General features: G+C 47.7%; 1 protein-coding gene across 4 annotated transcripts in view; it reads left to right on the top strand.

Moving 5' to 3' along the window:
• The window catches only part of FYCO1 (FYVE and coiled-coil domain autophagy adaptor 1), an 85,734-nt gene that overhangs the window by 21,068 nt on the left and 41,877 nt on the right, over positions 1–22,789 (top strand). For all 4 annotated transcript variants that reach the window (XM_082663129.1, XM_082663128.1, XM_082663130.1 and 1 more), the window contains exons 6-13: positions 6,900–7,043; positions 10,497–10,587; positions 11,536–13,908; positions 14,965–15,057; positions 15,759–15,877; positions 18,339–18,506; positions 20,467–20,616; positions 21,381–21,592. In XM_082663129.1, the coding sequence (XP_082519255.1) occupies positions 6,900–7,043; positions 10,497–10,587; positions 11,536–13,908; positions 14,965–15,057; positions 15,759–15,877; positions 18,339–18,506; positions 20,467–20,616; positions 21,381–21,592 (3,350 nt within the window). The remainder of the gene's footprint in view (positions 1–6,899; positions 7,044–10,496; positions 10,588–11,535; positions 13,909–14,964; positions 15,058–15,758; positions 15,878–18,338; positions 18,507–20,466; positions 20,617–21,380; positions 21,593–22,789) is intronic.

Raw genomic sequence — 22,789 nt, 5'->3', positions numbered from 1 at the left:
GATGAACAACACAATAACTGAATTACAGTAGAAGGAATCAATAACAGAATAACTGAGGCACAAGAACGAATAAGTGAGCTGAAAGACAAAAAGGTGGAAATAATTGCTGAGGAGCAGAATAAAGAAAAAAGAATGAAAAGAATTGAAGACAATCTCAGAGACCTCTGGGACAACACTAAACGCACCAACATTCAAATAATAGGGGTCCAAGAAGAAGAAGAGAAAAAGGGTCTGAGAAAATATTTGAAGAGATTATAGTTGAAAACTTCCCTAACATGGGAAAGGAAATAGTCACCCAAGTACAGGAAGCACAGAGTCCCATACAGGATAAACCCTAGGAAGAACACACCAAGACACATATTAAACTAACAAAAATGAAATTCAAATAAAAAATATTAAAAGCAGCAAGGGAAAACCAAAAAATAACATACAAAGGAATCCCCATAAGGTTATCAGCTGATTTTTCAGCAGAACCTCTGCAAGCCAGAAGGGAGTGGCAGGATATACTTAAAGTGATGAAAGAGAAAAACCTACAACCAACAGTACTCTACCCAGCAAGGATCACATTCAGAGTCAATGCCAAAGTCAAAAGCTTTTCAGACAAGCAAAAGCTAAGAGAATTCAGCACCACCAAACCAGTTTTACAACAAATGCTAAAGAAACTCCTCTAAGCGGGGAAACACAAGAGAAGAAAAAGGCCCACAAAAACAAACCCAAGGGCTTCCCTGGTGGCGCAGTGGTTGAGAGTCTGCCTGCTGATGCAGGGGACATGGGTTTGTGCCCCGGTCTGGGAAGATCCCACATGCTGTGGAGCAGCTAGGCCCGTGAGCCATGGCTGCTGAGCCTGCGCATCTGGAACCTGTACTCCGCAACAGGAGAGGCCACAACAGTGAGAGGGCCGCGTACCGCAAAAAAAAAAAAAAAACAATTAAGAAAATGGTAATAGGCACATACATATCGATAATGACCTTGAATGTAGATGGATTAAATGCCCCAACCAAAAGACACAGACTGGCTGAATGGATTCAAAAACAAGACCCATATATATGCTGTTTACAAGAGACCCACTTCAGACCTAGGGAAACTTACAGACTGAAAGTGAAGGGATGGAAAAAGATATTCCATGTAGATGGAAATCAAAAGAAAGCTGGAGTAGCAATACTCATATCAGATAAAATAGACTTTAAAATAAAGAATGTTACAAGCGACAAGGAAGGACACAACATAATGATCAAGGGATCAATCCAAGAAGATATGACAATTATAAATGTTTATGCACCCAACATAGGAGCACCTCAATACATAAGGCAAATGCTAAAAACCATGAAAGGAGAAATCGACAGTAGCACAGTAATAGTAGGGGGCTTTAACACCCCACTTACACCAATGGACAGATCATCCAGACAGAAAATAAATAAGGAAACATAAGCTTTAAATGACATAATAGACCAGATAGATCTAATTGATATTTATAGAACATTCCACCCAAAAGTGGCAGAATACACTTTCTTCTCAAGTGCACATGGAACATTCTCCGGGATAGATCACATCTTGGGTCAGAATTGGAGCCTCAGAAAATTTAAGAAAATTGAAATCGTATCAAGCATCTTTTCTGACCACAATGCTATGAGATTGGAAGTGAATTACAGGGAAAAAAACTCTAAAAAACACAAATACATGGAGGCTGAACAGTGCGGTGCTAAATATCCAAGAGATCGCTGAAGAAGTCAAAGAAGAAATTAAAAAATACATAGAAACAAATGACAATGAAAACACAATGACCCAAAACCTATGGGATGCAGCAAAAGCCGTTCTAAGAGGGAAGTTTATAGCAATACAATGTCACCTCAAGAAACAAGGAAAATCTCAAATAAACAATCTAACACTACACTTAAAACAGCCAGAGAAAGAAGAACAAAGAAAACCCAAAGTCAGTAGAAGGAAGGAAATCATAAAGATCAGAGCAGAAATAAGTGAAATAGAAACAAAAAAAACAATAGCAAAGATCACTAAAAGTAAAAGCTGGTTCTTTGAGAAGATAAACAAAATTGATAAACCCTTAGCCAGACTCATCAAGAAAAAAAGGGAGAGGACGCAAAGCAATAAAATTAAAAATGAAAAAGGAGAAATCACAATGGGCACTGCAGAAATACCAAAGATTATAAGAGACTACCAGAAACAACTATATGCCAATAAAATGGACAACCATGAAGAAATGGACAAATTCTTGGAAAGGTACAGTTTTCCAAGACTGAACCAGGAAGAATTAGAAAATATAGACAGACCTATCACAAGTAATGAAATTGAAACCGTAATTAAAAATCTTCCAACAAACAAAGGTCCAGGACCAGATGGCTTCACAGGCAAATGCTATCAAACATTTAGAAAAAAGCTAACACTGATCCTTCTCAAACTCTTCCAAAAAATTGCAGAGGGAGAAACACTCCCAAATTCATTCTATGAAGCCACCATCACCCTGATACCAAAACCAGAAAAAGATATCACAAAAAAAGAAAATTATAGACCAATATCACTGATGAACATAGATGCAAAAATCTTGAACAAAATACTAGGAAACAGAATCCAACAGCACATTAAAAGGATCATACACCACAATCAAGTGGGATTTATCCCAGGGATGCAAGGATTCTTCAGTATACGCAAACCAGTCACTGTGATACAACACACTAACAAATCAAGGAATAAAAACCATATGATCATCTCAATAGATGCAGAAAAAGCTTTTGACAAAATTCAACACTCATTTACGATAAAAACCCTCCAGAAAATGGGCATAAAGGGAACCTACCTCAACATAATAAGGGCCATATATGACAAACCCACAGCAAGCATCATACTCAATGGTGAAAAACTGAAAGCATTTCCTCTAAGATCAGGAACAAGACAAGGATGTCCATTCTCACCACTGTTATTCAACATAGTTTTGGAAGTCCTAGCCACAGCAATCAGAGAAGAAAAAGAAATAAAAGGAATCCAAATTGGAAAAGAAGTAGTAAAACTGTCACTGTTTGCCAATGACATGATACTAAACATAGAAAATCCTAAAGGTGCCACCAGAAAACTACTAGAACTAATCAATGAATTTCATAGGGTTGCAGGATACAAAATTAATGCACAGAAATCTCTGGCATTCCTATACACCAACAATAAAAAATCAGAAAGAGAAATTAAGGAAACACTCCCATTTTACCATTGCAACAAAAAGAATAAAATACCTAGGAAAAATCCTGCCTAAGGAGGCAAAAGACTTGTACTCAGAAAACTATAAAACAGTGGTGAAAGAAGTCAAAGATGACAAACAGATGGAATATACCATGTTCTTGGATTGGAAGAATCAGTATTGTGAAAATGACTATACTACCCAAAGCAATCTACAGATTCCATGCCATCCCTATCAAACTACCAGTGGCATTCTTCACAGAATTAGAACAAAAACTTTTACAATTCGTATGGAAACACAAAAGACCCCGAATAGCCAAAGCAATCTTGAGAAAGAAAAATGGAACTGGAGGAATCAGGCTTCCTGACTTCAAACTATACCACAAAGCTACAGTAATCAAGACAGTATGGTACTGGCACAGAAACAGAAATATAGATCATTGGTACAGGATAGAAAGCCCAGAGATAAACCCACACACATACGGGCACCTAATTTATGACAAAGGAGGCAAGAACATACAATGGAGAAAAGACAGCCTATTCAATAAGTGGTGCTGAGAAAACTGGACAGCTACATGTAAAAGAATGAAATTAGAACACCATACACAAGAATAAACTCCAAATGGATTAAAGACTTAAATGTAAGACCAGACACTATAAAACTCTTAGAGGAAAACATAGGAAAAACACTTGTTGACATAAACCACAGCAAGATCTTTTTTGACCTACCTCCTAGAGTAATGGAAATAAAAACAAAAATAAACAAATGGGACCTAATGAAACTTCAAAGCTTTTGCACAGCAAAGGAAACCATAAACAAGACGAAAAGACAACCCTCAGAATGGGAGAAAATATTTGCAAATGAAACAATGGACAAAGGATTAATCTCCAAAATATACAAACAGCTCATGGAGCTCAGTATCAAAAAACAAACAACCCAATCCAAAAATGGGCAGAAGACCTAAATAGACATTTCACCAAGGAAGACATACAGATGGCCAACAGGCACATGAAAAGATGCTCATCATCACTAATTATTAGAGAAATGCAAATCAAAACTACAATGAGATATCCCCTCATGCCAGTTAGAATGGCCATTATCAAAAAATCTAGAAACAATAAATGCTGGAAAGGGTGTGGTGAAAAGGGAACCCTCCTGCACTGTTGGTGGGAATGTAAATTGATATAACCACTACGGAAAACAGTATGGAGGTTCCTTAAAAAACTGAAAATAGAACTACCATATGACCCAGCAATGCCACTACTGGGCATATAGCCTGAGAAAACCATAATTCCAGAAGAGACATGTACCACAGTGTTCATTGCAGCACTATTTACAATAGCCAGGACTTGGAACCAACCTAAATGTCCATCGACAGATGAATAGATAAAGAAGATGTGGCACATATATACAATAGATATTTCTCAGCCATAAAAAGAAACAGAATTGAGTTATTTGTAGTGAGGTGGATGGACCTAGAGTCTATCATACAGAGTGAAGTAAGTCAGAAAGAGAAAACCAAATACCGTATGCTAATGCATATATATGGAATCTTAAAAAAAAAAAAAGTACTGATGAACCTAGTTGCAGGGCAGGAATAAAGAGGTAGACATAGAAAATGGACTTGAGGACATGGGGTAGGAGGTGAAGCTGGGGCAAAGTGAGAGTAGCATCGACATATATACACTATCGAATGTAAAATAGTTGTCTGGCGGGAAGCAGCAGCCTAGCACAGGGAGATCGGCTCCGTGCTTTGCAATGTCCCTAGAGGGGTGGGATAGGGAGGATGGGAGGGAGGCTCAAGAGAAAGGGGATATGAGGACATGTATATGCACGTGGAAGATTCGCTTTGTTGTGCAACAGAAACTAACAGTATTGTGAAGCAATTATACTCCAATAAAGATCTATTTAAAAAAAAGTATATGAGAACATGATTTGATAAAGGATAGGATTATGTATATTTTTCTTTTTAAATTATTGTTTTTGCAGTGAACAATTCTTCAGCACTTTTCAGCATGTATTAAAGTGTATAACATCTCTGAAACAAGTTCAGAAGACCTCAAATAAATGTGATAAACTAAACAATAATAATGACAACCACAGCAGCAGTGCCTGTCTGTGTCACACCCTGGCACAAGCAGGGACCTCCCCCTATCATCCTCCTCTCCCCTTCCCTACCACAGTCCTTGGCGCACATTGGGCAGTTAGCACTGAGCTGTCACAGGTGAGGAAAGTGAGGCTCAGAGAGGCCAAATGCCTTTCTCTGGGCCCCACTGATGCTGAGGCAGAAAGCAGGAGCTTGGGTCTAGGTCTCTGAACTTCTAATGCCAGGTAGTTTCCTCTGGTGGATGGCAGGTCCTTGGTGCTGGCACTAATGGGCAGACCCCACTGGTCACCCTGGGCCAGTGGGTTGCAGCCTTGGCCTCTCATCAGAATCACCTGTGGGGTTTTTAACACCAACGAGCCTGGGGCCTCACCTGAGACAGAGTCAGCACCCGCCCCATGGGTCTGGGCTCCCTGGGGATTGTGATGAGTGACCAGATTGGGAGCCTTTGTGCCCCTAGTGCTGAAGCCTCAGCAGGAGGGGAAGGAGGAGGGAGAGGTGGGGTTGAGCGTGTAAGGCGGGGAGAGGATGTCAGATTAGGAGCCGCAGATCAGCTGCCAGTCAGCTGAACCTCTTTGGCTTGCCCGGCATCCCTTTTCCAGCTCTGCCTCCCCTCTACCTCTGGAGTGTTCTTCCAGTTAATTAAAAGAAATACTTCTGAATTAAAGGAAGACCATTGGGGGGGGAATATTTTGTTTCATTTTGTCCCCTTTAAGATTGATTTGCATAAATGTGTATTGCTCTTGCATGTGCCAGGCTTTGTGAATGCATGTGAGTTGAGAACCTTTGCACATTTGATTTGAAGGTTATTTTGTGATGTTTGGTGAAAACTGTCATAAACAGCTTGACTCCCAGTGTATCCCAGTTCAGCCGAGTAGCTCATTAAACTCATCAGTGTTGTCTTTTTAATTCTTATTGCTTCACGTGAAGTGAAACAACTACCACTTCCAAATGGAGATGTTTTGTTCCTTGGCTTTTATGTTGGTGTCTGGACAGAAATTAGCAGTGAGTTCATTGTCCTGTATTGAGTTCTCTGGAGGGGATAGAAGACAAGATTTTCTTTGAAAAAAGAAGTGTTCTGGGGCTTCCCTGGTGGCACAGTGGTTGAGAGTCCGCCTGCCAATGCAGGGGACACGGGTTCGTGCCCCGGTCCGGGAAGATCCCACATGCCGTGGAGCGGCTGGGCCTGTGAGCCATGGCCGCTGAGCCTGCGCGTCCGGAGCCTGTGCTCCGCAACGGGAGAGGCCACAGCAGTGAGAGGCCCGCGTACCGCAAAAAAAAAAAAAAGTGTTCTTTCCCCTACAACTGCCTTTTCTTGGACAGTAATTCAGATTTAAGGTTTCTCGCATTCATTTGGAAATAGATATGATATAAATAATAAACAAATAAGCATATAATTCATTTCAGTAATTTCCCTGAAGAAGAGCAAACTTATTTGAGAGTTATGTGCTCCTGCAGTGAAAATCAAATTGGGGTGTATGTGTATGTGTCTGTCTTTAATTAATTTAGTTATCTGAGTTGGAATTTGATGAGGCAGAGCCTTACTGGGAGGACTGATTTCTTGCCTTTCTTTATGTACTCCTGCACTTGACCCCTTTTTGTGTTTCCCTGCAGTGACTGGTACTACGCAAGGAGCCCCTTTCTGAAGCCAAAGCTGAGCTCTGACATCGTGGGCCAACTCTACGAGCTGACCGACATCCAGTTTGACCTGGCATCGAGGGGCTATGACCTGGATGCTGCCTGGCCGACGTTTGCCAGGTACCTTGAAGAATTAATTGCTTGGTTGAAAAGAGCGGAAAGAGGTGTTTGAAGTTTTGAAGCTTGCCACCAGTCTACTCAAAGCAGTTTTGCTCATGCAGTAAATTACCTGTAGCTTTGCAACTCTTATCCTTGCTGATTTTACAGACTTGGTTGAATCGTGGCTAGCGATAGCATCTGGAGGCTCCAACCTTAAACTAACCTAACTGGCCAGGTGGCATGAGTCAGTGGAGACGCATATGTGAAACCCAAGGTTTTCAGATGTGTTAAGGGGCTTGGTGTGGGAGCAAGCGGGGAGCAAGTGGGCTTTTCCCCAATATGTTCTCATAGATACAGTTATCGTGGAGGCCAGTAAGAGAGGGAGCGAAGGCTCGTCCATGTAAGGTTTGCTGGAAAGGTTGCTTTGCTGTGTTTTCTTTTCCTATACCAGTATGGCACTCACACACTGTCTAACTGCATCCTCACAACTGTTCCAGGAGCAAGGTGCTGAGGAAACAGGCTCAGAGAGTGGAGGGACTTGCCTAGATTCACATAGCTGGCAGGCAGCAGGGCCAGGGTACTAGACTTGAGTTAAACTCAAGTCCAGCATTCTTTGTTTTGTTTTGCTTTCTGTTAATAAGGTGGTGTTTTGTTTTGGTTTTTTTCCAATTTTTGTATTTCTTATTAGCGACTTCTTTCTATGGAGGAAAAAATACTGACTATAATGGAACCCATTTGCCAACCACCAGGATTTAAGAGCTAACCTTTTTGCCATATTTACTTCGTGTCATTTTTAGAACTGTTCAATTTTAAAATCATTTCAGACTTACAGAAAAGTTGTAAAAATAGTACACGGTACTCATTCACTTTGATTCCCCAGTTATCAGTATTTTACTACAAACGTTTTAATCATTCTTTCTCTCTCTCTCTCTTTGTTTTTTTTTTCCGGCCGTGCCACGTGGCATGTGGGATCTTAGTTCCCCCACCAGGGATTGAACCTGCGCCTCCTGCAGTGGAAGCGTGGAGTCTTAACCACTGGACCGCCAGGGAATTTCTTATCGTTCTTTATCTTTATGTAAACATGTTGGTTTATTTCCTGCATCATTTGAGTATAAGTTACAGACCTGATTCCCCTTTACTCCTAAGTACTTCATCGTGTATTTCCTAAAATCAGGGACATCCTTTCCTAAAGTCAGGGATATCTATATAACCTCAGTTCAATTGTTAAAATCACAGAACATTGATACAATACTGCTGTCTAATCTACAGACTGTGTTCAAATTTTAAGAATTACACCAGACATGTCTTTTATAATCCAGGATCACATGTCAGTGAATTGTTGGGTCTCCCTAGTCCTTGTTCATTTGGAACAGTTTCTCCTCTTTGCACAGACATTTTTGAAAAGTACAGGCCAGTTATTTTGTAAAATGTTCCTTAATTTGAGTTTGTCTAGTGTTTTCTCATTATTGGATTCAGATTAAGCATTTTTGGCAGAAATACCCGAGGTGTTGTGTCCTCAGCACATTGTACCCAGAGACACAGGATGTTGGTTTGTTTCATTACTTGCAAGGTTAACCATGATCATTTGGTTAAGGTGGTGTTAGCCAGGTTTCTCCTAAAGTTACTGTTTCTCTGTTTGTAATTAATATGTATCTTATGGGAAGACATTTTGAAACTAGGTTTTTTGTTGTTTTATTTTTGCGGGTACGCGGGCCTCTCACTGTTGCGGCCTCTCCCGTTGCGGAGCACAGGCTCCGGACACGCAGGCTCAGCGGCCATGGCTCACGGGCCCAGCCGCTCTACGGCATGTGGGATCTTCCCGGACCGGGGCACGAACCCGTGTCCCCTGCATCGGCAGGCGGACTCTTAACCACTGCGCCACCAGGGAAGCCTGAGACTAGGTTTTTATCCTGTTTCTTTTAAATCTCCCTCCTGTTAGTTTTAGCATCTGGTAAATCTTTCCTGAATCAGTTACTATCATGGTTACCAGAGTGATTTTCTGACTCCATCATTCCTTCTACACTAATAGTTGGCATTCTATTGTAAGGAAGATCTTTTCCTTCTTCCCCATCTATTTATTCATTTATAGCAGTATTGACTCGTGGATTCTTATTTTTTTCAATAGGTTATATTCTGTCACTGTAATTATTTTAAACCTTAAGGTGCCTTATATTTGGCCAGTCAAAGTCCCTTCAAGCTGGTTCTTGTGGGATTTTTTTGTTATGTCTGATACCTTTTTTTTTTAAAGAAATAAAATATTATAGATCCCAATAAAGCCCCACCCCACGGCCATCCTTTCTCCTTTTCTCCCTTTCTAGAAGTAATTACAACCCTGTAGTTAATGCATGTCATTCCCCAATATTTGTTTCACTACATGTGCCTGTAAATATTACGTATGTATAGTTGTATTTTATATATATATTTTTAATTTGCTACATTGATTGAATCATGAGATGGCTATACTTTTGCAGGTTGCTTTTTTCATTCCACATTGTTTTTGAGATTTTTATCTGTGTTTGTACAGGGAGTTCTATAGATGTGGAGTAGGGCTGGCAAACCACGGCCCACAGGGCCATGTGTAACACACCTTCATTTACCGATTGTCTATGGCTGCTTTCATGCTACAGTGGCAGAGTTGAATTGTGACAGAGCCCGTAAGGCTTGCCAACCGAAAATATTCACTATCTGGCCCTTTACAAAAAAAGATTGCCAACCTGTGGCATAGAGTATTCCATTGTGTGAGTAAACAGTTTATCTGTTTCTCTAGTGATGTGGAGTTAGAAAGGTTCTGCTTTTTCCACCATGACGGTGCTGCCAGGAGCATCCCCACACGTCACCTTATGCACATATGTGACTGTCTTTCAGGTAGATACTGAGAAGTGCAGTTGTTGGGTTGTGGAGACTAACAAGGTTTAAAATGCAATAATTGCGGATTAAGGAGAAGATTCTGGTCGTTAAGTAAAAGTGTGTTTCGTTTGCAATGACTAGCGCCATCAAATAGAACTTTCTGCAGTGAGGGAAATGTCGTGTGTGAACCAGAAGAGGTCTTCCAGCCACGTTACTCGTGTAACATAACGTAAAGCAGTGACCTCAAGGCCTGAAGCACAGCATGACCTTTATTTACCAGATTGACTGTTGTTGGTTCCTGCCTGGTAGACAAGTTATGGCTGGCATCGAAGGTTCTAGGAAAACTTAAACTAAAAACTGGGAAATACTATGTTCACTTCGTTCCTTTTTGGCAGTGAGAGCAAAGCCATCATGCTTAGACTTCAACAGCGGGGTCCAGCTGCTACGACCAACCTGAATGTGTGCTTTGGTGGAAATTGTTGGATTTTGCCTTCTTAGTGAACCTGGGAGGGCACTGCCGCTACCACCACCTGGTTGCCTAGTGACAACCAAGGCCTCCCCGAGTGTGTGTGTATGTGTGTGTGTTCTCTGCTCTGATGCAAGCATGTCTGTTTTGTGGCCCCGCAGGAGGACCCTGGGCACTGGCTCTTCTGCTTACCTATGGAGACCCCCCAGCCGAAGCTCCAGCATGAGCAGTTTGGTGAGCAGCTACCTGCAGGTAATGCCAAGAAGGCTGGGGACTCCCTCTCTGTCATGTCAACCAGGGCATGTTCTTGCCCCTCCCAGCTCAGGGGGATGTTCTCAGATGCCTGGTGTTCCAACTCGAGCGATATAACCCCTCAGTCCTACCCACTGTTTCCTCGAGTCCAGGTTTTTATAACCAAAAGGAATTTAGACCTTTTAAAAACTAAATTCTTTTAAAAGCTTTTTAAAGTGTTTCAGAAGAAGTGGTTTGGCACTGTGATTAAAAGTGGCAAGGTCAAATCCTGACTGTCACTCGCCCCCTGTGTGACCCTGGGAAGGTGACTTAGCCTGTCGAAACTTGAGCTCTCTCATCTGTACAATCTCATACCAGCCTGTAAGGTGGTTGTAGGGAGTAAATGAGGGCGCACACGCACAGTGCTTAAGGACTTGGCACAGGCTAGCGCTCAGTAAACGTTAGTGCGTCAGGTCAGTTTCATTAATTTTGTTAGAAATGTGAATGTATCGTATAGTTTAATGGGAAAGAACACTGAAATTAATCAGCAAAGCAAAATAAGACTAATCAGTATAAGTAGCATTTTTACCCTATTTTGTGATTTAATTGCAACAGGAATTGTGGGTAGGGTGCAATGGGGAAGCAGTAGTTTACATATAACATCATTTCTCTAAGAGCCAGCATCCATTATGTTACCAAAGCTACAGGAGGCTGAATGGGAAACGCAAGTTCTGGGTCTCAGTGGAGCTCACACGTGTGGCGTTGCATCATATTTTAGGATGTGCTACTGACCTCCTCTGGCATATGCTTTGAGCAAAGGGGTCCCAGTCCTTTGAATAGCTCGATAGACTAAGCTTAGGTCATGTAATTGCTGTATTTTTACTTCTGTTCTCATTAACTTCTAAAGTTTTGCCAAGCAGCAATGTGGCTTCATACCCAAGCCACTTGTTTTTCGTGTTTCCTCCCCAGACTCAGGAGATGACCTCCCACCTTGACCTGAGCAACCCCTTAAACCATGAGGCACTGGAGGGCTTTGACGAGTTGCGGCTAGAGCTGGACCAGTTGGAGGTGCGGGAGAAGCAGCTGAAGGAGCAGATGCAGCAGCGGGAAAGAGAGAACCAGGAGCTGAGGGCGGCCGTCAGCCTGCATGGAGAGCAGCTGCAGGCAGAGAGAGAGAGGGGCCGTGCTGCCGCCGAGGACAACCTTCGCCTCGCCGGTGTGGTGGCCGCACTCCAGGAGCAGTGGGAAGTCACCCAGGCCACACAGAACACTGTGAAGGAGCTGCAGACGTGCCTGCAGGCCCTGGAGCTGGGGGCCTCGGAGAAGGAGGAGGATTACCTCTCAGCCCTGCGGCGGCTGGAGTCCCTACTGCAGCCCCTGGCTCGGGAGCTCGAGGCCACACGTGACTCCCTGGGCAGGAAGGACCAGTGCGCAGCTGATGTCCCAGACCAGCTGAGTGCAGCCGAGCAGAAGGCTGACATGGCACTGGACGCAAAGGGGCAACAAAAGCGCATCCCCAGTGACTCGCCCCTGGAGACTCAGGAGCTGGGGGAGAAGCTCCTGGAAAGGGAGAGCACCCAGCTGGAGCAGCTGGCCAAAGAGCTGCAGCTGAAGGAGGAGGCCCGGGCCAGCCTGGAGCGCCTGGTGGAGGAGATGGCCCCGCTCCGGGAAGAGCTGTCCAGGAAGGGGCAGGAGGCAGCCCAGCTCCAGCGTCAGCTGCACGAGTCGTTGGCCCACTTGAGCTCCCTGGAGGAAGAGCTCGCAGAGGGGAGGCGAGAGGAGCAGCGGCGGCAGGAGGAAAAGGGGCTGCTGGAGCAGGAGGCCAGGTCCCTGACGCGGCAGCTGCAGCTCCTGGAGACCCAGCTGGCCCAGGTGAGCCAGCACGTGAGTGACCTGGAGGAGCAGAAGAAGCAGCTCATCCAGGACAAAGACCGCCTCAGCCAGAGGGTGGGGACGCTGGAGCGACTTGCTGCGCAGTCAGACCCAGATCTGCCTGTGGCGGCTGCGGAGCACGAGGCTCTGAGCCCCACCCTGCAGCAGGCCTGTGAGAAGCTGGAGGAGGAACAGAGGGGCCTGTGGGAGGGACAGGTGGACGATCCCAAGATGCAAGGGGCCGGCCAGGAGAAGCTCCAGCAGGCCAACAGGGAGCTGGAGAAGGAGCTGCAGAATGTGGTGGAGCGCAACCAGCTGTTGGAGGATAAGCTTCAGGCCCTGCAGGCTGACTATCAAGCGCTGCAGCAGCGGGAGGCGGCCATCCAGGGCTCCCTGGCCTCCCTGCAGTCAGAGCAGGCCAGCATCCGGCACATGGGAGACCAGATGGAGGCAAGCCTCCTGGCTGTGAAGAAGGCCAAGGAGACCATGAGGGCCCATGTGGCTGAGAAGGAGGCTGCCCTGCAAAGCAAGGAGGCCGAATGCCAACAGCTGCGGGAGCAGGTGGAGCAGTGCCGGCAGCTAGCGGAGGCCCGGGCTGGGGAGGTCAGGGCGCTTGAGGACCGGTGCCGCCAGCAGACCCAGCTGATCGAGACCCTCACAGCAGACAAAAGCCAACAGGGGTTCAGCCCACCTCAAGACCACGCATCCCAGGAGCTAGCAGCCCAGCTGGCCCTGTCTCAGGCACAGCTGGAGAGCCATCAGGGGGAGGCCCAGAGACTGCAGGCTGGGGTGCTGGACCTCCAGGCCAAGCTGCAGGCAGCCCTGGGTGACCGGGAGAAGGTGCAGAGCCAGCTGAGCGTGGCCGAGGCCGCTCTGAGGGAGCACAAGGCCCTCGTGCAGCAACTGAAGGAGCAGAACAAAGCCCTCACCAGGGCCCACGTTCAGGAGCTGGTGCAGTGCTCGGAGCGTGAAGGGGCGCTGCAGGAGGAGAGGGCCGGAGAGGCCCAGCGGAGGGAGGAGCTCCAAGTAGTGTGGGAGGAGCTGTCCCAGGCAACAGGCAGCTCCGAGGAGGCGCAGCTAGAACCTGCTGAGCTGCAAGAGCAGCCGCACCGGGCCAACACGGATATGGCCGAGCTCGGCATCCAGGTCTGCGCGCTGACTGCGGAGAAAGAGCCGCTGGAGGGGGCGCTGGCCCGCGCCATGCAGGAGCTCCAGGATGCCAAAGAGGCAGCCTCCAAGGAGCGGGAGGGCCTGGAACACCAAGTGGCAGGGCTGCAGCGAGAGAAGGAGAGCTTGCAGGGGAAGCTGAAGGCAGCTGAGGAGGCAGCTGACTCACTGCCTGGCCTGCAGGCCCAGCTGGCCCAGGCCGAGCAGCAGGCCCAGAGCATCCGGGAGACTGCACGCCAGGAGCTCGACACCCTCAAGTTCCAGCTGAGCACCGAGATCATGGACTACCAGAGCAGACTTAAGGTAACCCTCACCTTGACCATCTGAGCTGCACTTGTCTCCTGCAGCAGGGCCTGGTGGGTCCATGGGTGGTTGGGATGCACCTTGGGCCAGGTGGCACATGAGGGCCCAAGAATGTCCTGGGGGCCCAGGCCAACATGGCCTCATCCTGGTGTCATAGCTCACAGCATCCTTCTCCCTGCAGGAACATGTTAGGGATACAGCATTGGAGAGGGATGCCTTAACCCAGACGTCTAAATTTAAGGCCATTACAGACAAGTTTGGCCCACACAGAATTTTTTTTAACTTAGTAGCCAACATTTCAAGAGCAGGGTGTTTATAGATTCAGTTTTTGGACTTCTTTTGAAATCTTGGGAGTTCCTAAAGCCTGTGCTCTCATTCCTACGTGGCAGCAGTCAGCAGGAGCTGGGTGGGCACTGCCCACTTTAAGGAAGCGTGCGTCCTCTGCTATTTTCCTTGTACTCGTTTATGTACTTGTTCAGCCCCTTTTGGCATGTGAGTTCCTGACTGCCTCGAGTCCTGTCCCTGGATTCTCTGTCCCTTCAGGTGCCTCCTGATAGCAGAGCAGTTGTAGGAAACCAACTCAATTCGTTTTCACAGAGCCCTTGAGATAGACAAGCTTATGAGAACAGCGTTTACCACGTGTCTTGAACTGCAGAGAAAGAGTTAAGAGTGAGGACACAGGCAGACATCTACGGGGCTTTGGCTTCTGATGTATCTGTTTGCTTCTGGGTCTGTGCACTCAGACCACTCCTGACCTCTCTCTTAGGCAACTATTGCGTTCCCACAGATGTGCCTCCCACCTTGTGTCACCCCACCCCTTACAGTTCCATGTGGCTCATACTCCACCTTTCCTTGGCAGAAATGAAACTCTAAGTTTGGGGGCCAAGCTTAAGTCTCTTGGCTTGACGAGATTGTGTTACCAGGGAAGCCCAAAGTTTATTGAGTTTGGGAGAAAAAGAGAGAGGTAGCTTGTTTTTACCCATTTTGGGGGAGTGGGGCCGAGGGAGTCTCAGAACAAGGACCCCACTTTTCTGATCCCTTTCTCATCCTCTCCAGACCTCCAGTGAAGAATGCAGGAGCCTCAGGGGCCAGTTGGAGGAGCAAGGTCGGCAGCTACAGGCTGCCGAGGAGGCTGTGGGGAAGCTGAAGGTAAGCCTGGCCGCTGAGGCCCAGGGGAGGTGCTCCTGTGAGCCCTGAGCAGCGGCCGGCCCATCGTTCACCTGGTCATTCCACTCCCAGGTTGTGGGCCTGTCGAGGAAGGGGATGTGGCTTGGCTTTCATTGGACCATCAGAGAGGCCTCCCTGCAGGAGTTCCAGTGCCCTGGCTAAAGCTGCCGTCAGCTCACCTTTGTAGACAACCTGAGTCTGTGTCATGACTCTTCCACTCCCTGAACACCTGGCTAGAGCTGTCAAGTGTGCTTTTCACCGCCCCTGTGTCTTATGGAAAGGAAATAAGTCATCCCCCTCTGCAGATGTTCTCCAAGTCAGTGTTTCTGACGTGAGCCAGAGCAGGGGTGGGACTGAAACCCGTTTTCATGGCAGTGACTTTTTTCAGTTACTCCTGTACCCTGCCACCCCACCTCTACCCCCACCCCGGAGATTCTGATACCTGCTGCCCCACCAGCCACCACAACAGGTTGCAGCTGATGCTTGAGGGACATAATTACAAATGGGAGTCTGTCATACTCCACACACATACTAGTTCATGGTTTCTTGAACTTAAAAACAGACAAAAGCCCCTCCTGTTAGAAGTGCGCCAGCCAGATGGGGTGGGGAACATGCCAGTCACTTGATGGCATCTTGCATGGGCTTCTGCAACCGAGCGTCTTCTCTCTGCTGTCCTGTGCCAGGCTTCCCAGGCCGATGCGGCGGAGAAGCTGAGCTGTACCGGCAAGCACCTTGCTGAGTGCCAGGCCGCCATGCTGAGAAAGGATGAGGAGGGGGCCGCCCTGCGCCAAGACTTGGACAGGTTAGTTACACGGTCCACCCACGCGGCCAGTGGGAGAGTCCTCAAGGGAGGGGGTGTTTGGTACAGTCATTTAGAAAGTCAACCACTCATATCAGGTTAAAGAAGCCCTTTTGCAAGAAAAGCCACAGACTCATAAAGTGCTTATGTCAGAAGCATGCCACGGAGAACCTTGGCAATCTGCCTGTCACAAGCCTATAGAAGGCTGCAGAGACCCTTTCTCTTAATTCCATTGTCTTATCTCTAGCAGGGCATATTTCAGTTCAGTAACTTCATGCTTTGGTAAAACTAAAATGAAGTGAAAGCTGGGAGATTATCATGGTACTACTAACAGCAAACATTTAAGTAATGCCTAAAATGTGGCAGGTACCGTTTTAAATACTTGGTATTTATTTGCCCATTTAATCCTCCCAACGGTCCTGTGAGGATGGTATTATTATTTATCCCATTTCATAGATGAGGAAAACAAGGCTCAGAGGAGTGAAGTCACTTGCCCAGGGTCACACACTTGCCCAGTGTGTAAGTGGTGATGACAGGATTGGAACTCAGAACATTTGGCTCCAGAGTCTTTGTCTCAACAACTACCCTAAAAAATATATAGACAGATAGTTTAGTGTTTTGTTTTGTTTTATTTTAGGGTACTGGTGTGAGAGTATTGTGTGTGCATGTTTTCCCTGCGTGTGTTTTGACTTGAGTTCTTCATTTCCTCTCTGAAATGAGAGGCTGCGGGGTTAGGTGTGAGGTTCTCGCAAGCTCATCTGAGAGTGAGTGAGCGAGCCAGGGAGCAGGATCGGCTTGTCTTCCTGGAGACTGTCTGGTGCTGTGTCTGTGGAGAGCACATCGTGCTGTCGCCCTTTCATCATAATGGGTTTTTTTTTTTGGTTGTTTGTTTTTGCGGTACGCGGGCCTCTCACCGTTGTGGCCTCTCCCGCCGCGGAGCACAGGCTCCGGACGCGCAGGCTCAGCGGCCATGGCTCACGGGCCCAGCTGCTCCGCGGCATGTGGGATCTTCCCGGACCGGGGCACGAACCTGCGTCCCCTGCATCGGCAGGCGGACTCTCAACTACTGCGCCACCAGGGAAGCTCCATCATAATTTTTTTTTAACCTTAAAGTATGGCCCTACCTGTGTCCACCCCCGAGACCTCTTCATCTTCAGGCTTGGGGGCCACCCGGAGTTGTGAGCATCATCAGCCCACTGTCTGGTGATGGGGCCAAACTGGAGTATTACAGGAGTAATACAGGTAATACAGTAATACAGATCCAGGAGTATTACAACAGGGGATGCTGGGACCTGATCGCATGTGTGCTCCCAGCAAAAACAGACACACCAAATTCTCCCGAGGCTTTAACTTTTCCACCCATCTCCTACCATCTGCTTCTAGGCCTGGGCCCAGGCTCAATGGGAGATCCAGACCACGCCGGATGTTTAGTAACCTCAACGTACATTTCTTCTCATCTGACTCTTCTCAGCTGACTCCTTACAGAGTTTGAATCCTATAGGACTCTGGCTTCCCTTAGCCAGGTGGTGTTCATGTGACAATTTAAGTAGAACCTCCGAAGTTGGTGGCATTCTTTTTAATGCTATAACTCTGTGTGTGTGTGTGTGTGTGTGTGTGTGTACCCGAGATCATTTTGGAGGACAGTGTCTAGTAAACAACAACCTCCTGACAACTTTATACTGGACATGGAAAGGCTGGATTAGATACAGATTCATTGGTCTTGCACAGCCCTCTGTTTTAATGGAGCTGTTATGAATGCCTTGCTTTATAAGGCATCCTTGGAAAACCACTGCCTTAGGGGACAGGTGAGCTGAAAGAGAAGTAGGCAAGGGCGGGAAGACAGTGGTTCAGCCGGCCCCCCCGCTGCAGCTTGAGGCTCCGAAGCACCCAGAACAGGATTCCTTAGGCCTCAGCGTTGTCAGGTTGAACGCCTCGCAGTGTAGATTGAGTGCCTGCCGTGTGCCCCATGCCAAGCCCCACGTGTAGAGTCCCAAAGACACATGGAAGATAGACGCTTCTCTGTGTGGTCATCTCCAGGAAGCTACGCCTCTGTTCTTTCTCTCCTGGCTCCTTTTTCCTCTTGTGTGTACTGCCATCACCAGCCCATGTACTTAACCCGTTGGGCTCCTCTCAAAACCTCAGTCTCTGCCCAAGAACCAAGTGGTACAGAGTTTGACGCACGTGGGGTGCTCCTAGTGACCTGAGCTCAGCCTCCTCTCCCAAATGTCCCTTGTATTTGTCGTGAGGGGTAGTGGTGGGTGAAGAGTTTGGGTGTGTGAGGGAAGTTTCGAAGGCTTAAGAGAGTGTACAGCCTGTGAGTGGGGCCGTGCCAAGGGGCTCCCCCCATGAAGGGGAAAGCCTGGTAGGGCAGCAGGACCCCCCATTAGAGGCCTGGATTAGCCCAGAGGCACGGGGGAAGCTGGAAGTGGTGGGTAATAAGGAAAACTTACTACTCCTCCACCAGGACCCAGAAGGAACTTGAAAAAGCCACGACAAAGATCCAGGAGTATTACAACAGACTCTGCCAGGAGGCGACAGACAGGGAAAAGAATGACCAGAAGATGCTTGCTGACCTGGATGACCTGAATAGAACCAAGAAATTCCTGGAGGAGCGGCTGATAGAGCTGCTCAGGTGAGTATCAAACAAGGGGCCAGGGGCTGCCCCCAAGCTTGGCTTTTCTTTAAAGAAATGCAACTGTTCTTGAAAGGACTCTTCGAGGGAAATGGGCCCCTGTCTGCTTGTGTTCTGTTGTAAGCGCCCGCACACGTGAACAGGGTCTGCTCAGGCCCTTGGCAGCCTTGCACCTGGTCCGTGTTTTCTTATTGCTATGCTGTTTTCAAAATCTCCGTGTGCTCAGCCACAAGAGTGACAATCAAAGATGTTTAATATCCTCAGGGACTTCTCTATTCCCTTGTCCCTCTCTCGTGAGCCCTTTTCTCCTTCTCTTCCGTCCCACACTCCCCAGCACCTGGGCCCCCAAACTCCAGTGCCTGCAGGTAGCAGACAGTGATGTAAATGTGTGAACCGGGCCAGGACGGGGCTCTGAGAAACAGGAGGACATGACCTGCTCTGCTGTTGCTGACTGTTGCCCCGCAGGCATCGAGTCCAGGGTTGCCAAGTCACCTTACTTCTTAAGAGAATGTGGAAATCTGAATTTTTATGTGAAATTGGCCTGGCTTTTAAATGTTGACAACTCATTCAAAAAGTTTTGAAAGGTTTTTGTATGGAATTATTATTATTATTATTTTTTTGGCTGCGCCTGGCTGCTTCTGGGATCTTAGTTCCCCAACCAGGGATCAAACCCATGCCCCCTGCAGTGGAAACGCGGAGTCTTAACTACTGGACCTCCAGGAAAGTCCCGGAAATTTTCAAAAATACAAAAATAGGATAGCAAAATGCACTGCTGTGTACCTGTCACCCAGCTTCAACATTATTCAGCTCATGACCAGTCTTGTATCATCCAAGAGTCCTACCCATTTCCCCCACCTCCTCAGATTATTTTGAAGCAAATCCCAGACATCCTGTCATTTCATCCACAAGTATTCTGATACGTACCTCTCCAACACAAGGACTCTATTTTAAACAACCACAGCATCATTACCGCGTTTGAAAATTAACTAATTCCCAATATCATCAACTATCTAGTCTAGTTTGAAATTTTTCTAATTGCTTTATAGGTTTTTCTAATTAGGATCTATATTAGATCTATACATTGCATGGTGATATGTTTCTTAGATCTCTCTTACTTAGTCATGGTTCCTCCACCATCTCACTCTCTTTTTTTTTCCTTTGCAGTTTACTTTTAAAGAAAGCAGGCCATTCATCTGGTAGAGTTTCCCATAGCCTGGACTTTGCTGATTGCATGCCCATGGTGTCATTTAACATGTTCTTCCATCCTCTGTGTTTCCTATAGCCCCGAAAGTTAACAGCAGTTTTCAGGAAGGCTTTATACACATCTTCCCTGGTGCATCAGGCACATGCAGGTGCTGCCAGAGCCTCCTGAAAAGCCTGCCACTTTTTTCAGTGTGTTTGCTTCCTGTAGTGGCTGTGCTGTCTCTCTAAGGAGTGGAGGAGGTCAACATCCCATCGGATTTTCAGGCTGGAAAAGCTTGGCTCTCCTCCATTAATTGTTACTTAAACCATAAAAACATGAAGGATCTCGAGCACATTTAAGATTTGGGTTCTTGGGCTCACAGCACACAGACAGTCATGTAATCATGGCAGCACGTGACAGCTTAAACTCCCATTGGCCACGTGCACCGTCATTTAGACATCTGAGCAGCTGGTGGCCCTTGTCAGTGCCAGCAGGTCTTTGCAGTTGCCAGAGCCTTTTATGGACATCACAGACCCCCCTGTACCTTCACACAGTGTGGTGTCAGATGAGGACTTAACACGTTGGGAGGCTCCTGCTGAGTCTGGGACTGGTGTGGGGTGACAGAGGAGACCTAGACTGGGGGTTTATTTCCAAGGTAAAAGTGAATTCTCCTTGTGTTTTGAGAAATTCGGAAGCAGTCTTTTGAAATGAACCAGAGATAATTCTATTGTTTTCATGGATTCTTTCTTCTATTTTTCTAATGTGGCTTTTTCCCAGGGACAAGGATGCTCTCTGGCAGAAGTCAGACGCCCTGGAATTCCAACAGAAGCTCAGTGCTGAGGAGAGGTGGCTGGGGGACACGGAGGCGAACTGCTGCTTTGACTGCAAGCGGGAGTTCAGCTGGATGGTGCGGCGGCACCACTGCAGGTCAGCAGGCGGCCTGCGGGCAGGGCCCAGCACTAGGGCAGACGCCTCTGAACGAGGACTCCGTGGCAGGCGTTGGCACCGCAGCCAACTGTCTAGGAAGAGCACGTTGCCTCTTAGTTTCGAGGGAACCAGTTGAGGAGGGTATGTTAGGCAGGGTCTCAGCAGGACACTCGGGGATCCCCGAAAGGGAAGAGAGTTTAATACAGGGGGTGTAGGCAGAGTTAAGGGGACCCACAGGGATGTAGAGCACCCAGAGACCCAACCTCTGGCCCTCTCTTGGCCTGCGGGGGTCAGAGGGGAAATGAAACCCAGAGAGAGCAGGGGCTGAGGCTTCACCAGAGGAACACAGAGCAGAGACCCCCCCACACCCCCCAGGGCCCAAAGAAGGGCAGGCAGGAATGAATCTTGAGTTGGGGTGCGGACAGATGGAGAACGGTCAGCACAGGGGGATGGGGTCTGTGGTCTCTTAGAGCCCAGCCCCCGAGGCCTAGAATGCACACCTGCATCGTTGCGTTAGGGAAGGGGGCTCGGCCTGCCTCCCAGGACCCTGGAAGTAAACGTGTCTCCCATCAGGCTTACCAAGATGGCTTTTTTGGAATCTTATGAGATAGGCCTTCAGGCCCCACTCTAGAGTGGGGGCAGAGCCAGGTCTGACGAGCCATGTGGCATCCAGAGCCCAGAACAGAGCCCGGTTCCGGTCCCAAGCAGGTCACTCGAGACCTCTAATGCAGCGTCCTCAGGGCCCGTGCCTGTGTCGTCCCCAGGATATGCGGCCACATCTTCTGTTACTACTGCTGCAACAACTACGCTGTGAGCAAGCACAGCGGCAAGAAGGAGCGCTGCTGCCAGGCCTGCTTCCAGAAGCTGAGCGAGGGCCCCGAGTCCCCCGACAGCACCAGCTCGGGCACCAGCCAGGGAGAGCCCAGCCCCGCCCGGTCACCAGCCCAGGCCGCACCCCAGGCCACCGGAGGCCAAGGTCAGGCTCCGCCACTGCCCTCCGTGTTCTCCAGGTGCCACCCTCACCGCTACCCTACTGTGGCTGCTTAGCTGGAACATGTGTAGTTCAGTGTTTTCCAAACTTAGGCACTAAAAAGGTAGTACCACCAATCTGAGACTTTCTTTTTGATGTAATTAGGATTGAAGGAGAATTGAAAAGGGAATAACTTTCTCCTGATATGATTCAGTGTTATTTAACGTGGTGTCTGTTTACTTCTCAACTCACACCACCAGTGGACCCACAGCGTTGGAAAACGCTGTCTCCCAGGGCCCCAGCCCCATATCCAGCCCTCTCTTTCAGGGTAACCAAAGGCCAGGAGTTGAGTGTGGAAACGAGCACATCCTTCCCTGTCTCCCTGTAGCTCACATTCTCTCTCGGCGGCCAAGAAGGATATATTCTCCTTCATGTCCTCTCACTCAGCTCAGTAAAAGGAAGCGGGATTTGGTTCCTGCTCAGCACAGCCTCGCAGACCAGCCCAGGCTGCCCTCTCAGGGCTGGACTGTGGGTGTCTGTTCTAAAGCACGGCCTGTACCAGGAGCCATGCGGCAGGGCCTGCTAGGAACTTCCCATGAACCGTTCTTCTTGCTGAATCTTCCCCTCGCCTGGCTCACTAGTGGGTGTTCCAGTGACGACAGAGGGTGGCATGGTGCCAGCATGCTGAGGTTGCTTGTTTTGCTTTCTGACATTTCCTGTCTCCTCCTCTGTCTGTCTGTCTTACTTTCTGTCTTGTCTTCTTTCGTCTCAGGCCTGCCATCACATTTTCCATCACATGCAAGAGACTGCTTGTTGGCGGGGTGGGGGGTGACTAGCACAGCAGCATCGCACAGCATCCTTCCTACTGGGTAGCCTGCAAAGTTGGGCACAAGTACCCTGGTCAGAAGCACAATGGCTGCTGTGCAGAGGGAGGTTCTTTTCCACCCCTCAGTGGATTGAGGTGAAAATGCAGGTCAGACAGAATCCTCCTCTCAAAGAGGCATGAGTGAGGTCTGTGTCTGCTGGAGCAAGGATTCAGCAGCACAGAAGTATGATTACCTTTTTGTTAGGTTCTTTCCTGATAAGGTTTTGATAGGTTTTTTTCCTTCTAAATAAAGGGCCTCAGAGAACATGTAAGAGCTTAAAACCTCTCCACACCACTGCCTAAGGGACTTCAGAGAAATCTCTTACATGGTGCATTCA

The sequence above is a fragment of the Grampus griseus genome (genome assembly GCF_964374135.1).
Source record: "Grampus griseus genome assembly, chromosome: 10".
NCBI classification, from domain to species: domain Eukaryota; kingdom Metazoa; phylum Chordata; class Mammalia; order Artiodactyla; family Delphinidae; genus Grampus; species Grampus griseus.
This window is presented reverse-complemented; position numbering and strand designations above follow the sequence as displayed.